General features: G+C 52.0%; 1 protein-coding gene across 1 annotated transcript; it reads left to right on the top strand.

Moving 5' to 3' along the window:
• The first annotated feature begins 1,739 nt into the window (after positions 1-1,739).
• On the top strand, positions 1,740-17,508 carry LOC131265000 (protocadherin-like wing polarity protein stan). Its single transcript, XM_058267262.1, has 7 exons — positions 1,740-3,805; positions 5,033-11,744; positions 11,823-12,043; positions 12,293-13,220; positions 13,322-13,391; positions 13,451-14,375; positions 15,281-17,508. Exons 1-7 carry the CDS (start codon positions 1,740-1,742, stop codon positions 15,312-15,314), a joined length of 10,956 nt encoding a protein of 3,651 aa, XP_058123245.1. The 3' UTR covers positions 15,315-17,508.
• The last annotated feature ends 5 nt before the right edge of the window (positions 17,509-17,513 follow it).

Raw genomic sequence — 17,513 nt, 5'->3', positions numbered from 1 at the left:
CTGTGCCTTATCTGAGAAGTCGAATAATTGATAGTAAAAATTTAAACTGTCTGCTAATACAATGTTGTTCCAACAAGAAAAACTTTTGTAGCAACTTATAACACGCCTGGGCGATGTTTTAGCTAAAACAAAGGATTTTGCAATGATTTACTCATGTATCTTTAATTTATTTTTATTTATTTGTATAGTTCCCTTCAACGATTTGCTATGTAATAATTATATGATTCAAAGTGTGCCCACTTTTGTAATTCAAATTAATTGTTATGCCAACAATTATTTATGTTGTCCATATGTGACTTTGGAATATTAAACATGAAACTGTATCTTCTGTTGCACTTTTGAAGTGTGACTCGGGTATTTTAATTTTAATAGTTTAATGTTTCTCCTTTGTTTTGAAATTGGTTGTTTTTCCGAGTAAAAATGTGATTTTGAAAAGTTGATTTTCATGTTCCCACTAATGGGGATGAAAGGATTTTTTCAACTAAAAGAATGTATAAAAGCATTATTATATGTATTATTGTAATGTAAATAATGAGATGGCAAATATTTTTAGAAAAATTTTCGATACTTGTTTGAAAGCAATAACCGAGTTGCCTAATTAGATTGATCCATTTACTACTGATTTTTACCAAGAAACATTATTTTTAATTAAGTCCATTATCGAATGAAATTATGGCCTGGTATTATATTACTTTCAGACATCCCTTCAGTGCACGACGCAGGTATTCCCTCCGCAAGGATGCCATAGAAAGTTCGCATGTGCAAACATGCCGTGTTTTATGTGTGGTTACTTCCAATGGACCATTGCATGCACATATTGCGTACCATTGCGACATTATGATGTGGGGAAATTTGCTCGTGTTTTGCTTTTTTTTTTGTTGCTTTCTGGTTTTCGGCAAAATCAACCCAACTCCTGAAGGTGTCCCTGTTCGTCGTAACCGTGAAGTGCACGGTAGAGGACTTTTCCTTCCCGTAGCAAGGGAAGCGTTTGTATAATTTAGTTTGTTGTGTTGTATTCGGGTGGTTGTGTGTAATCTTGCCGGTTCCGTTCCGCCTACAACCGTTGCCACCATCACCAGCAGCGGAAGGACTTCGCCACCAACACAACCGAACGCGACCCTCTTCGGCGTTCGTCCTTAAGGCCGCCGATACGGCGGGTTTGATCCGTTGTTACCCCAGTTTGTCGATGTCTAGTGTATTATCCTGTGCACAAGCACCCCTTGTCTTACGTACGTAGTATACGTACACGAACATGGGTGAAAGGAGAGAGAGAGGGAGAGAGAAAGAGGTGGGTGTGTGCGACTGCCGTTTCTTGTGTGTTTGCGCATAGTAGGGGGAAAATCGATATATTTCCCTTGGGGAGGTGTGGCGGTGGTCGACACGCGGCCCAGGGAAAACACCGCCGCTTGGTGATGATTCATCGTAGTTCGACGGAAACCCGGAAAAGTACGGCTTTTCTGTTCCGTTCAGAAATACTTAGGGGGAGTGCTAGATGTGCGTGTGTGAGTGTGTGCGTATCGTATACAAAACAGGGGATGGTCGAGGCTCGAAGGAAAATGGGGTGCAGTGTGTGCAGTGCAGTGACTCTAATTATTAGTTTAGCGTAGCGGATTCTTCTGGTCAGACGTGTACGACTTGATCATTTTCATTCTCCTGTTTTTTCCCCCCGCAGCCTCACGACCATGCCCGCCAGCGTGAGCAACGTCGGTGAATAGCGGTGTGCGGCGACGACGGCAAACATGACGGAAAAGCTCACGACGATGACCGTGCGAAGGTTCCGGCTGGTGGCTGCGACCACGGTTCTGCTGCTGCTCCTGGTGGTGCTCCACGGTGTGCCCCGGACGAGCGGCTACATGATCATAGCAAGCGAGGACGACGAACCGGGCAAGGTGCTGTTCAATTCGTCCGTTTACAAGCTCGGCTCCGAGCGACACTACAAGATCAACGCGCACAAGTCGGCACACTACGTGCACCATCTGCTGCGGGTGGATCCTGGCAACGGGCAGGTCAGCCTGAAGCGCAAGCTGCAGTGCGACGGGATCTACTATCCCACCCTGTTCACGTTCTACGTCGACTCGACCTCGAACCGGCTGCGTAGCATCGACTACTACAGCCTCCCGATAAGGATATTCATCGTTGGGCACAATTGTTCCGACGAGGACGAAGCGGTGGCGGCCAGCTTCCGGAAGCTGTTCGAGGAGGATGATACCGGCTATCAGCATCATCATCACACTCACGAGCGGTACCGAAGGGCGGTGGGGCCGGTGTACCGATTGGTGAAGGATGTGCAGGATGAGCCCTTGCCTGCACTTGAGGAGGAAGAAGAAGACACGGAGGAGATCGAACAGCAGCGGAGAATGTACGGCGAGTACCGGGGTGACCGGTTCACGTACTATCGGTCCGAGTACCCCTGGCTGGCGGCAACCGACAGCGTCACCAACTACACGACGTTCCGGGAGGGTGACATCCTGTACGACACGGTGCTGGAGAACGCGTACCGGCATAACATTCTTAGCCGGAAGCGTCGCGAGATACGAGATCTGCCGGCAGACCGGATACACCGCAAGATAGCGGACGCGAAGCAGTGGATCTCGGAGACGTTCGCGTCGTACGCGATCCACACGACCGATCGGTGGAAAAAAATCTGCCTCAAGCGGTCGCAGTTCATCAACTCGATCACGGCGTTCCTGCCGAAAACGGTAATGAATCACTGCACCGTGCGATATTTGGACGTGAACGACGAGCGATTCGAGATCGAGACGCGCTCCGGTGATCTGATCGCGACGGGTGATCTCTGCATCCCGGAGACGCTCTGGAAGGTGATCATCACGTACAGCGTGCGGTGTGATCGGCGCGACATTGTGGACGCCGATCATCGGCTGAAGATCGTCTACCATCATCAGGAGCTGAACGACACGGATATTGCGCGGCGGGTGCGGAGGGAGCTACGCAACCAGAGCCCGTACTTCGAGCAGGCGCTCTACGTGGCTTCGGTGCTCGAGGAACAGCCGGTCGGAGCGAGTGTTACGACGGTGCGCGCCCGAGACCCGGAGGAATCACCGGTCGTGTACTCGCTCGTGTCGCTGCTCGATTCGAGGTCGCAGGCAATGTTTAAGGTGGACTCGCGAACCGGCGTCGTGACAACGTCAGCCACGCTCGATCGCGAGCTGATGGATGTGCACTACTTTCGCGTGATCGCCACCGACGACAGCTTTCCACCGCGCTCCGGCACCACGACGTTGCAGGTGAACGTGCTGGACTGCAACGATCACACGCCGACGTTCGAGGCCGAGCAGTTCCACGCGACGGTCCGGGAGGGTGTCAGTGTCGGCTCGACCGTGATTACGATTCGCGCGACCGACCAGGACATTGGCAAGAACGCCGATATTGAGTACATGATCACGAGCATCACCGGGGAACACCACCAGACGTCGGCGGAGGAACATGCTGGCCCCGGCGATGGAGACGATGGAACGCCGCCAGTGCGAGACGACGACAGTGCGCACAAGTTCCGAATCGATGCCCGGAGTGGCACCATTTCGACGCGCAGTGCCTTGGATCGGGAGGTGTCCGGCATGTACACGATCACGGTGACGGCAACCGACATGGCCACCCCGCAGTCGGAGCGCAAATCGGCCACGACGACGGTGCTGGTGAAGATCCTGGACGACAACGACAACTATCCGCAGTTCAGTGAGCGCACCTACACGGTGCAGGTTCGTGAGGACCAGTGGGCAAACGAGAACAACGTCATCGCGCACATCCAGGCGACGGATGCAGATCAGGGCAACAACGCCGCGATTCGGTAAGTTACGTACCTTCAGCCGGTTGAACAGAGCTTGTGAGATATCTGCTATCTGTAATGAGGCGCGTGCCCCATGAGGCGCGTGCACCCCCCATGGGGGTGCCCATGGCGCAGCGGTAGCGCGAGGAAACACCACGCCACAGGTGTGGGATCGAATCTCGAGTCTTGGCACCCTCCGGTATTACGAACGGGTGACGGTATATTATAGATCGGTATAATATACCGTCTCTCGGTTACTGAAACTCTCTTCGGAGAGAGGCCTTGCCCCAGTAGCGGATGTCTTGCCACATAATAATAATAATGAAGGGCGTGTTTCTTAATCGTTTTAATCGACACAATCATGTTATGTTATTTGATTAACTGCTGTCGAACCATCAATCAAGATGATAACTGCGAAGTCAAACAACATGACTTGTATACAACATATTTAATCGACAAAAAAATTGTTTAGACAATTCAATCTATCTAATCTTTAAAAATAAATTAAAAGGCAGCAATGTTGACCTCGAGAAAGGGTAACGTTAAAATATTACTTTATACTTACTTCGTATAATGTATCTTGCACTTTATTTACGTTAGCTTTTGCTTATCCTCATATTATTCTGCTACAGATTCCTGTTTGTCACAATACGGTTCAATCCGTGCAAAGAAAAAATATAATTTAATCTCCTCGAAAACATTTAGAATTTTCTAATTTTAGGTCGAAATATAGTGCAATGCAGGCTGCTATACACATTTCTCAATTGATTTTCCATTCCTTTACGTAAATTATTGTGAATGATAATTTCACAGTTCAGTTTACTACTCAAACGTTTGCCGGATAATCTTTTACTGTTTTTTTCCGGTTTGGTGAAACCTGCTGGCTCGAGCATACATTTTATAGTTTGTCCCCTTTGTGCGAGTGTTCAAGTTATCATGATAATGGTTTCCATTTTAATCGTCAAGGGATTTCCAAGTGGATTTGAATGGGACAACCAATCCAACGCTTTTCTCGGTGAATTGTGAACGATTACAAAAAATTGGCCGCTGATTGCTGTCTTTGAAATTCTTTCGTTCCAATAATTCCCCACGGGGTGAATCCTAACGGAACAGCCAATCTCGATTCGCGAATCCGCGCGATGCTTTTCAATTTGTCTGTCCCGCACTTGGGGCGGAGAGAGCCCTCGATCAAACGCAGAACTAATTATTTTTTCGTTCCCTCGTTCCATGTGTTCGTCCACTCCACAGCTACGCCATTATCGGCGGAAATACGCAATCACAGTTTTCCATCGACTCGATGAGCGGTGACGTGTCGCTGGTGAAGCCGCTGGACTACGAGAGCGTCCGCAGCTACCGGCTGGTGATCCGGGCGCAGGACGGTGGCAGTCCGTCGCGCTCCAACACGACCCAGCTGCTGGTGAACGTGCTCGATGCGAACGATAATGCGCCCCGTTTCTACACGTCCCAGTTCCAGGAGGCCGTGCTCGAGAGCGTTCCTGTCGGGTACAACATTGTGCGCGTGCAGGCGTACGACTCGGACGAGGGGGCCAACTCGGAGATTACGTACAGCATCCAGAACCGGGACGACGGAATGCCGCTGGCGGTCGATCCGCGCACCGGATGGATTCACACGACGAAGGCGCTCGATCGGGAGGAGCAGAGCCGGTACAGCTTCCAGGTGGTCGCCGTCGACGGTGGCATTCCGCCGAAGTCGGCCAGCACGTCGGTGATCGTCACGATACAGGACGTGAACGACAACGATCCGACGTTCAGCCCGAAGTACTACGAGGCGATGCTGGCGGAGGATCAACCGCCGGGCACGCCGGTGACGACCGTGACGGCCACCGATCCGGATGAGGACTCGCGGCTGCACTACGAGATAACGGCGGGAAACACGCGGGGTCGCTTTGCAATTACGTCGCAGAATGGGCGCGGGTTGATCACGATCGCGCAACCGCTCGACTACAAGCAGGAGCGTCGGTTCGCGTTGACCATCACGGCGACCGACAGTGGCCAGCGGACGGATACGGCCATCGTGAACATCAACATCACTGATGCGAACAACTTTGCGCCAGTGTTTGAGAACGCCCCGTACAGTGCGTCGGTGTTTGAGGACGCACCGATCGGCACGACCGTGCTGGTCGTATCGGCCACGGACAGTGACGTCGGCATTAACGCACAGATTACGTACCTGCTGAACGATGAGTCGGTGAACGGACTGGGAGCGAATGAACCGTTCGCAATAAACGCACAAACTGGCGCGATCGTGACGAACGCCAAGCTCGATCGGGAAAGCACGAGCGGGTACCTGCTGACGGTGACGGCCAAAGACGGTGGCAACCCTTCGCTCAGCGACACGACCGACGTGGAGATCGCCGTGACGGACGTGAACGACAATGCGCCGGCGTTTAAGGTCCCGTTGTACCAGGCGACGATCCCGGAGGACGCGCTGATCGGCACGTCGGTGGTGCAGATCGGTGCCACTGACGCTGACATGGGCCTGAATGGGCGGGTGAAGTACGCGCTCGCCCAAAAGGACGTCGACGAGGGTTCTTTCGTGGTGGATCCGATCTCCGGTGTGATCCGCACGAACAAGGGACTCGATCGCGAGAGCATCCCGGTGTACCATCTGACGGCGATCGCGAGCGACAAGGGCACGCCAACGATGAGCAGCAGCGTGGAGGTACAGATCCGGCTGGACGACGTGAACGACTCGCCGCCGACCTTCGCCTCGGACAAGCTGACGCTGTACGTGCCGGAGAACAGCCCGGTTGGGTCGGTCGTGGGTGAGATCTATGCACACGATCCGGACGAGGGTGTGAACGCGATCGTACACTACTCGATCATCGGTGGTGACGATTCGAACTCGTTCTCGCTCGTTACCCGACCCGGATCGGACCGGGCGCAGCTGCTGACGATGACCGAGCTGGACTACGAGTCGCCCCGGAAGCGCTTCGAGCTGATCATACGAGCAGCGAGTCCTCCGCTGCGTAACGACGTCTACGTAGAGGTACTGGTAACGGACGTGAACGACAATGCGCCCGTCTTGCGCGACTTCCAGGTCATCTTCAACAACTTCCGCGACTGCTTCCCGAGTGGAGTGATCGGGCGGATACCGGCGTTCGATGCTGACGTCACGGACCGCTTGACCTACCGCATTCTGTCGGGGAACAATGCGAACCTGCTGCGCTTGAATAGTTCAACCGGAGGGCTTACGCTTAGCCCGCAGCTGAACACGAACGTGCCCAAGTTCGCCACGATGGAGGTGTCGGTGACGGATGGGATTAACGAGGCGAAGGCGATCATGCAGCTGATTGTGCGGCTCATCACGGAGGACATGCTGTTCAACTCGGTCACGGTGCGGCTGGACGAGATGACGGAGGAAGCGTTCCTGTCGCCGCTGCTTAGCTTCTTCCTCGACGGGCTGGCCGCCATCATCCCGTGCCCGAAGGAAAACATATTCCTGTTCTCCATCCAGGAGGACATCGACGTCAGCGGGAAGATACTGAACGTCAGCTTCTCCGCCCGACGGCCGGATGTCGCGTTCGAGGAGTACTACAGCTCGCAGTACCTTCAGGAGCGCATTTACCTGAACCGGGCCATCCTGGCCAGGTTGGCGACGGTACGTGTGCTCCCATTCGACGACAACCTGTGCGTGCGGGAACCTTGCCTGAACTACGAGCAGTGCCTTTCGGTGCTTAAGTTCGGCAACGCATCCGGCTTCATCCACAGCGACACGGTGCTCTTCCGTCCGATTCACCCGGTCAACACGTTCGCCTGCAAGTGTCCGGAGGGTTTTACCGGCAGCAAGGAGCACTATCTGTGCGACACGGAGGTTGACCTGTGCTACTCGGACCCCTGTGCGAACGGGGGTAGCTGCGTGCGCAAGGAGGGTGGCTACTCGTGCGTCTGCTCCGAAGCGTACACCGGCGTAAATTGCGAAACGGCCATCACCAGCCTCAAGCCGTGCGTCTCGGAGGTGTGCGGTGATGGGTACAGTTGCCTCTCGAGTGGCCACGGCGGCCACTGGCCACCGTATACGAAAACCTGCGAGCTAATGTCACGTTCGTTCTCGCGCAACTCGTTTCTCACGTTCCCGGGCATGCGACAGCGACATCGGTTCAACATACGGCTCCGTTTTGCGACCGTGCGTGACAGTGGCCTGCTGCTGTACAATGGACGCTACAACGAACAGCACGATTTCATCGCGCTGGAGATCATTAACGGGCGCGTACTGTTTTCGTTTTCGCTCGGCGATCGCGTTGAATCGGTGACGGTAAACCAGCGGCGGAAGGTTTCCGACGGTAACTGGCACACGGTGGAGGTACGCTACTTCAACCGCACGGTACTGCTCTCGCTGGACAGCTGCGATACGGCCACGGCTTTGGCGGAGCTCGGCGAGCGTTGGAACTGTGCGAATCAGACGACACTCGTGCTGGACCGTCGGTGTGCGTCTCTCGTCGAACCGTGCCATCGATTTTTCGACCTAACGGGCCCGCTGCAGGTCGGCGGGTTGCCAAAGATTCCGGCCAACTTCCCGATCAAATCGCACAGCTTCGTGGGCTGCATCTCGGATCTGTACATCGACCATCGGTACGTGGATCTCGGGGCGTACATTGCGGATAACGGTACGGTCGCGGGATGCCCGCAGAAGGCGGCCTCTTGTGCATCGGAACCGTGTTTCAACGGAGGCACCTGTCGGGAGGGCTGGGGCGAAGGGTGGGAATGCGATTGTCCGGATGGGTTCACGGGAAACGCGTGCCAGGAATCGGTGGCGCTCCCGTGGCGCTTCCAGGGTGATGGCATTCTCAGCTTCAACCCGCTGCTGCGTCCCATCCAGCTGCCCTGGCTAACGGCGTTCTCGGTGCGCACTCGCAAGCGCGATACGTTCGTGATGGAGATTCAGGTGGGCCAGAATAGCTCGGCCGTGGTTTCGTTGCGCGATGGCACACTGCAGTACGCGTACAACGGGGAACCGGTGCAGTTGGTCGGCGCCGACTTGGCCGATGGGCGGTGGCACCGGGTGGAGATCAAGTGGATGGGCACGGAGGTCTCGCTGACGGTGGACTACGGTCAGCGTAACGGCGTGCTGCCAGTGTCGCAGAAGATCCAAGGGTTGTACGTGGGACGGATCGTCATCGGCGGACTGGAGGGTACGATCGGGCAGCAACACTATGGTGGCGGATCATCGGAGAACTTCGAGGGATGCATTCAGGATGTGCGCGTCGGTGGTGTGCAGTCGGTGCTGAAGCGACCGACGGTGCGTGAGAACGTCGTGGATGGGTGCACCTCGAACGCCCGGTGTCCGGAGACCGGTTGTCCGGAGGAATCGATCTGCGTGAGCAACTGGGACGAGGCATACTGCGAGTGCCTGCATGGGTACGTTGGTGTCGACTGCAAGCCGGTGTGCACGGTGAAACCCTGCTCGGACAATGGAGTGTGCCGAGCGGACACGGCCAACGTGAAGGGTTACCGGTGCGAGTGCAACAGCACGCTCAGCTCGGGCGAATACTGCGAGAACACGATCCAGCAACCGTGCCCGGCCGGATGGTGGGGTGAACGTAGCTGTGGCCCCTGCAAGTGCAACGTGAAGCAGGGCTATCATCCGAACTGCGACAAAACCACCGGCCAGTGCTACTGCCGGGAGAACCACTACCAACCGGTTAACGACACTACGTGCCTGCCTTGCGAGTGCTACGCCGTCGGCTCGTACGGTAAGTCGTGCAACAGCTCGGGCCAGTGCGAGTGTCGGGAGGGTGTGATTGGTCGTCGGTGCGACTCCTGCTCGAACCCGTACGCCGAGGTCACACTGAACGGGTGCGAAGTTGTGTACGATGGTTGTCCGAAGTCGCACTCGGCCGGTCTCTGGTGGCCCCGCACGGCGTTCGGTGAGCTGGCGGTGGAAAACTGCCCGGCACCGGCCCGGGGTAAGGGAACGCGTCGTTGCGACCAGGTACAGAGCGGCTGGGGTGCACCGGACATGTTCAACTGCACGTCGGAAGCGTTCCTCGATCTGCGCAAACAACTGTCCCAGATCGAAGTGGACGGACTCGAGCTGAACACGTTCATTTCGGTGAAGGTTGCCGCCACACTGCAGCAAGCGTGTGTGACCGTCGGTGGACAACAGCATGCCGGGCCGGATCGTACACCCGGCGATACGTCCCGCATGAACGACTACTACACGATCGATCGAGAGAGCGGGGGAAAGGGCGTATGGCGCGAGGATGACTTCGAGCTGGACTACCTGATGAACGATGGGCAGTCGTTCGTGCAGAGCAAGCTATATGGGGCCGATCTGCTGATTACCAACCGGCTGTTACACGAGCTGATGCGCTACGAGTCGTTCCAGGCCGGATTGAACCTTTCGCACAGCCAGGACAAACATTACGTGCGTAATTTGGTGGAGAGTGCCGGGGAAATTCTGGACCGTCGGTACGCTGGCGAGTGGCGCCGGGTTCACGATCTAACCGGACGCGGTCCGGACGAGCTGATCGATGCATTCAACCGCTACATGATCGTACTCGCTCGCTCGCAGCACGACACCTACACGAACCCGTTCGAGATCGTGCACAAGAACATGGCGCTCGGGATGGACATTGTGACATCGGAGTCGCTGTTCGGGTACGAGTCGCAAATGGTGAAACAGCGTGAGCAGCAGCAGGGTAGCAAGCTCCAACACCACCAGGTGGTGCACCACGCGGAAACGGTCATCCTGCCGGACACGAGTTCCTTCCTGCAGAGCTCACCCAAGCAGAAGCATCCGTACATTGCCTTCCCGAAGTACAACAACTACATCCAGGATCGGTCAAAGTTTGATCGGCATACGCGCGTACTCGTGGCGCTCGACATGCTCGGCATCATACCGCCGGACAAGAACGAGGTGGTGAGCACGATCGCGGAGCATCGGGCCATCTTCACGTACGCCCAGTACAAGGACGCCGGCGAGCTGTTTCCGGCCAATTACGATGAAACCGTTACGCGCCGCTGGGGCGTGGACATGCAGATTGCCAGCAGTGTGCTCTCGATCGCAATCGTCACACCGGAATCGGCCGCAACGGGCTCAACGGGGAAGGAATCGGTTTCGGTTCCCAGTGGGGACACGAACCACGTGGAAACAATGGCACCACCGCAAACGAAAGCACAGCAGCCCAACGAAAAGCTCACGATGAACGAGATCAAAATATCCATTCACGATATGAGTGATCGCGAGGAAGGTTTGGATACGCTTGACCAGCACGCCCCGGAGGTACCGATGGTCGGGTCGCCCGACGGTGGTGGAGACCCAGAGGACTACTTCCACGGAGGAAGCGTCCCGGAAACGGTAGTACTGTCCAGGAGCGAACAAATGTCCTCCGCCGAGCTTCGATCGTCTGAAGTTGGCTCGGAACGTCGCAAGCGCCGCAGGAACGTCGTAACGGCGGAAGGTGTGGGCACGAGTGCTTCGTCGGCCGAGATGGACGTAGAATCATCCCGCACGAATTACGTGCCCCTCGGGCAACCGCATTTGCCTCAGGCGGTAAAACTGCAAATGTGGTTAAATATTCCGCGGAATCGGTTCGTGCCCCGCTCGAATCCACAGTGCGTACGATGGAATACGCACTCGAACCTGTGGACTCGCATCGGCTGTCAGACGGAGATTCCCAATTACGAAGCGATCGGACACAACGATACGATTACGGTGAACTGTACGTGCAATCAGCTCGCTACCTACGCCGTACTGGTGGACGTCATCGATCCAGAGGACATTCCCGAACCATCGCTGCTGGTGCAGATCACTTCGTACTCAGCGTTCCTACTGTCGCTACCTATTCTGCTTGCGGTGATTATTTCCCTGGCGCTACTGCGTGGACTTCAGACCAACTCCAACAGCATCCACCAGAATCTGCTCTTCTGCATCTTCACCGCCGAACTGTTGTTCTTCGTTGCCATACAGGCTCGCCGGGAGTTGCTGGATAACGAGGTAAGATACAGGGCATGGCTCGGGAGGAACCGTTGTTCGACAAATGGCACTAACTTTGCCCATTCTCATCCCCCTTAGTTCCCGTGTAAACTGGTGGCCATTGCGCTTCACTACTCGTGGCTAGCGGCATTTGCGTGGACAACGGTGGATTGTGTTCATCTGTACCGAATGCTGACGGAGATGCGCGACATCAACCACGGACCGATGGGATTCTATCATACCATCGGTTACGGTGCACCGGCACTACTCGTCGGACTGTCGGTTGGAGTGCGTGTGCACGAGTATGGAAACAGTTTATTGTAAGTATTAATTTAACGCAATTGGCTGCAGTTAGAGATAATCTTTTAATGTGTTTTTATGTTTCAAAACTACTGTGTCCTGCGGTCTTCCTTTTTATACAAGATGCTAAGCTAAGCTTACTATGGTTTTTACAATATGTCTAAATGAACCTACTGAGTTTATCACAGATTCTTAAACTTTTTAATTGGGAACTTTGCAACAAAACTGTTTGTTCAGTTAAGATAACGCATATACAATTTTCGTTACAGCTGCTGGCTATCCGTTTACGAATCCGTGATCTGGTGGATGGTTGGACCGATCGCCATCGTTTCCGTGTTTGATCTGTTCATACTATTCCTCTCGGTGAAGGCGGCCTTCACGATCAAGGACCACGTGCTCGGATTCGGAAACCTACGTACACTGCTCTGGCTTTCGGTCGTGTCGCTTCCGCTACTAGGCATCATGTGGGTGCTGGCCGTACTGTCTGCGTCGGATAACTCCCAGCTACTTAATATGCTCCTATCGGCGGTGGTAATCATGCATTCGCTGTTCTCCGTAATCGGCTACTGTATCATCAACAAACGTGTTCGCGAAAACCTGCACAACGCCTTCCTGCGGTGCATCGGACGTAAGGTACCACTGCTCGACTCATCGATCGCCATCAGCAGCAGCTCCCAGAACGTGGGTTCTCCGAAAACGCCCGGGTTTGCCGGTGGTCCTTCCGGTGGCGGGCAGTACGAGACAGCCCGGCGTAACATCGGCATCAGCACCTCCAGTACGACCTCACGTAGCACGGCCAAGACGAGCTCGAGCCCGTACCGAAGCGACGGGCAGTTCCGGCACACGTCTACATCCACCTCAAACTACAACAGTGACGGTGTAGCGTCGTACATGCGTGGCCACTACGAAGAAAGCGCACTGCGCAAGATCAAGAATGGCCAGGGCCAGGGACGGCACGGTGATGGCGAACGACGTAGCCACCGACGGCACCGGCGGGACTCGGATTCGGGTAGTGAAACGGATGGACGCAGTCTGGAGCTTGCCTCGAGCCACTCGAGTGACGACGAGGAGTCGCGCGTTGGAAGAAATAGTAGCACACACCGAAGCACCGGAGTGTGCAGCACTTCGTACCTTCCGAACATTACAGAGCATGTGGCGACCACACCACCGGAGCTGCACGTCGTCCAGAGCCCACAGGTAATGAGATTACGTTCAATCTATCAAAGTTTTCAGTGTAACTGAATCTTTTGGAATCGTAACGCGACGATAAGTAACGCTTTTTCTCTGTTCTATTTCAGCTTTTCCCGAATGTTACGCCTACTAGATGGCCCAATCAAAACGCAGGCAACTATTTGCCTCCCGGAAATGGTAAGTTAATTGTTGGTGTTTTCAAAATCACACAATAATTTATGATTCTCTAATTAAAGGACGATGGTCACAAGAAACTGGATCTGACAATGAGGCCCACCCGCACAAATCGCCCACCAATGGCGGTTCGCTGCCAAACCCGGACATTACGGAAACTTCGTACCTGCATCAGAACCGCATGAACATGCCACCGTCGATACTGGAAAACATTCAGGAGAACTACAACATCGGCTACTCAAACACGGACCTGCACAGTGACCGCAACTATAGCAACTACGGACCGACGGACAAGTACGTGCCGCCAACGGACTACGCCAAGCGCTACGACACGCAATCGACGGCGAACCCGGCAAGCACACTTCCGCACCACTACGCGTCGTCGGTGAACGGAAGTGGTGGTGGTGTGCCGATCGCGGAAGCGCGCCACACCGGCTCGATGCAGATCATCAATCATATGCGCGCGTACCAGCACGAGAATCCGTACGCGCTGAAGGAATCACTCTACGAACGGTCGCGCACTCTCGGCTATGGGGCCGGCACTGGTGGAGCGGAATCACCGTACCACGGGCTGGGAACACCGGCCGATCTCTACAGTCCGCCGGGCTCGCACGCCATGTCGTTCAAATCGAGCGTTCAGTCGCTGCTCAAAAACGACTATCAGCAACAACAACGCCAGCAACAGCAGCAGATTAAACACCATGGAGGTGGTGGGGGTGACTCCGACAGGATGTCCGAAGGTTCTGACAAAAACCCGTACAACTTCCCGTACACCGCCGAAGAGGACCACCTGGTGCACAGTAGCAGTAACGGCCACAATGGGGTGGGAGGAGGCCGTATGTCGCACCACCCGGGAATGGACGGTCTCGGTGGGCACTTGGACTCTCACCATACCTCTTCTCCTCCGCCACCGCTCCTAATGCGCGGAACGGATGGCATTTCACCGGCACCGTTGCAATCGCTCGGCCAACTGACCGGTGGAAATGAGTAAGTTAAAGGTTTTAATACGTTTTTCTTTCCCCGTTACGAGCCCGTTTTTTCACTAGCGCTAACTACGAGTAACGTTCGACATGGCAATCATGGTCTACATATTTGTCCGTATTTTTTTTCTTTACCCATAACTCTTCCCCGTCAACACTCCGACTAGATGGTGTTGGGATCGTCTAAAAATCTTAGAATAAAACAAAATACAAGCAAGCAGTGCAACCAACAGAATGAAAGTGGAACAGGCCACATTTCATATAGACAACTTTATTAAAAATGGGAACAACAATAATAGTAAGTTTAAGTGATAGTTATTTCTAACCTCCTTGTGTGTTTTTGCATGGTATTAGTTTTATTTGATTTTCCTTTAAATTTTGCATAGTTCAAGGAACTAGTAATGTATGCTTCAATAAATGTATATATAGAAATTGTTTATAACCCGACAGTAGTATTGTAGTGGTATGATATGACCGTAGTATTTATTGTAGTGCTGGATATGTTTTTGGTTCGTTTTACATATGTTTAAATTGCAATCAAGATTTCTTACCTATCATGTATTGAAAGTTTATATGTGTCTTTATTAAAAAGTAAATTACATTAGTCTCATTTTAATGCCTCATCATTTGATTTGATTTGATCATTTGTTTCATTTGTTTGTTGGATAATTTTTATTTTTCAAATGTGGTATTTTAATTTTTTTGAACGTAAATTGATTTAGAACTTTCCTTTCTTTCCAATTGATATTGGACGCGCACACTGATTTATGTATGTTTATATTACACATGACTGAGTCATGTAATCAACCAAAATCTAAATTTACTCACTTTGTACATGTGTGATCGTACCATCGGGACCATTTTTCTACGCATTATAATAACTTTTTTTTTCTCTTCTCCAAACTCTCCTAGTGCACCCAATGACGATGATGAAACAACTGTTTAAGTTGTGACAAACTCCAAAGCCATGTAGACGATTGCAGTGAAAAATAGAACAAAGACTCTCCCGGTCCTACGGGACTGGTAGAATGATCTTCCACCGTGTGCTACCTAGACACAACACCCTGTGTGCTCTCTACCCATCCTCTCTAACTGATCCAACCCCCCCGACGGAATGCTACTTGCATCTTCGTTGAGCGGTTGATGCCCGCTCAAAAGGCGCGTGCATATACATATAGATTTAAGAAGAAGCAAGCGAAACGAAAACGAGACCAGAGACAAAGTTTTTGTATCATATTTATACTACATATAACCAATAGCTTTGATATATTCCCGCGTGGCAAGCTCAAACGGTGGGCTGCGTTCGTTTTTGGATGTATATATTTATACAGAGCTACTCTAGGATCTATTGATTGTGGTCGTATTTTATCCATCCCCTTCCCTCCGCTACCGCTTTTTTGCTGTAAACGGTTCTTTTCTCCGGGCTCGATCGATGGCCCAACGAGGCGCGTGGGTTTTTTTTTATTTATGCAAAAGTGTAAAACATGCACGATTCAAGATGGTTCCACCGAAATTTGTATGATGCAACATTAACGACCTGCCAGGGTCTTTCACAAGCAACAGTGGAAAGGAACGATCGAAATTGTAGTAGAAACGCTGCTTGTTTAGTGCACGCTTTACTAGCCGGTCTATTTATCGGCGGCAGATTGAGAAAAAAAAACGAACTGCCTTGCATACCGAAAGATCAACTGCCTTGAGTATTACGATGTTGTTACACACCAGAAAAAGGTCGCTTATCATTGAATCACATCGACAGCGGTTAGGTGCGTAAAAAGTTAGTAGAATATTAGTAGACGCATGGGATGCTTTTTACGCGACGTTATTTCGGTTTGGAGAATACAACATTCGATCGATCGCAAGTCAAGAATAAAACAAAAAACATGACAAATACATTTAAACGAACAATGCAAGTGCCTGAACGTAGGTGAATTTCGGTTAGGTTTGATTTAGTTCCCTTTATCGCGAGCTCAGTCGCCTGCTTCGATTCGATTTTAAAATTGCACATTCTCGTTAGAAGGAGAGCGTACACGACGCAGCGCTATTTTAGTAGATATTAATATGCATTGTAACATTAGAATCATTAGACCACCTTCTTCAAAAGCGAAATCGCTGCCAGATTCCACTGCCCGGATCAACATCCTTAGCGTAGACGGTGGGCGTAAGATAGGCAGACAAAAGGCGGATGTTGCAGGCTGGATTGGATTTCCAGCCAGAGCTTAAACGTTTGAAAAGACTTATTACTTGTGCTACTTTTACTTATGCCATACCGATTACGGTGCGTTTTCAGGTAAATTATTTTAGACCATAGGATCGACGCTTTCTCCCCTACTCCACAAGAGTTTTTAGACTTTGCTTTGCCCCCGTAGCGGGTGTGATTTGTATGCCTATAGGTTTTAATTTTTTCTCGTTCCCAGTGGTGATAGTTTACAAACACATTCCATCCATTGATTTTATCTCAATCTTAGTTCTTAGTTCGCAACCGCCGTGATCACGTGATCATCCTCCTCATCGAGGTCAAAGTACAACAATGATGTGGTTGGGTGGGTGCTGAACAACATTCCAGTGATATTTTATTTTTCGTACTTGAGATTTAAAAAAAAAGCGGACCAGTTTTAGTTAGACAAACATTTACCTTACTTTGGGCCCGCAAGTCTCCTTCGTGCGGTGTGCGTCTATGTATGTATGTACGTTTTAAAAGTGTTTTTAATGTTTGAACAATCCATCTCTCACATCATTTTCCGTTCCTTCGCCCTAATGCGCTGCTGTGTGCATCAATTTTTGGTTTAAGTTTTGCGTGCTAGAAAACTCCGCCGGTTACTGAATAGGAACTATATAAAAACTGACTGTGTAATGCAAAAGTGAGATTTTTTTAATTTAAACTGCTTTAGTGTATTAGCATTTCATAGGCAATAAGGAGGGACGAGCGAATTCGGTTCGGTACAGACCAACCATTGCGCAATGGAGGAAAGGACGAAAGAACTCTGGATACCTGATGGTATCAGGTTCCAGGAATTGGATAGACGAAAATATAAGATAGACGCGTGGCGGTGCCAGATTTTATATACTCTGTTCCAGGAGCATGAAATATTGAAGGGGAAAGGGAAAAATGAAAGGAAACAAAATAAATCTCTTTGAATATGTGCCC

This window comes from Anopheles coustani, chromosome 2 (assembly GCF_943734705.1).
Source record: "Anopheles coustani chromosome 2, idAnoCousDA_361_x.2, whole genome shotgun sequence".
NCBI classification, from domain to species: domain Eukaryota; kingdom Metazoa; phylum Arthropoda; class Insecta; order Diptera; family Culicidae; genus Anopheles; species Anopheles coustani.
Note: the sequence above shows the minus strand (reverse complement) of the source record. Positions and strands in the feature narration are given on the sequence as shown.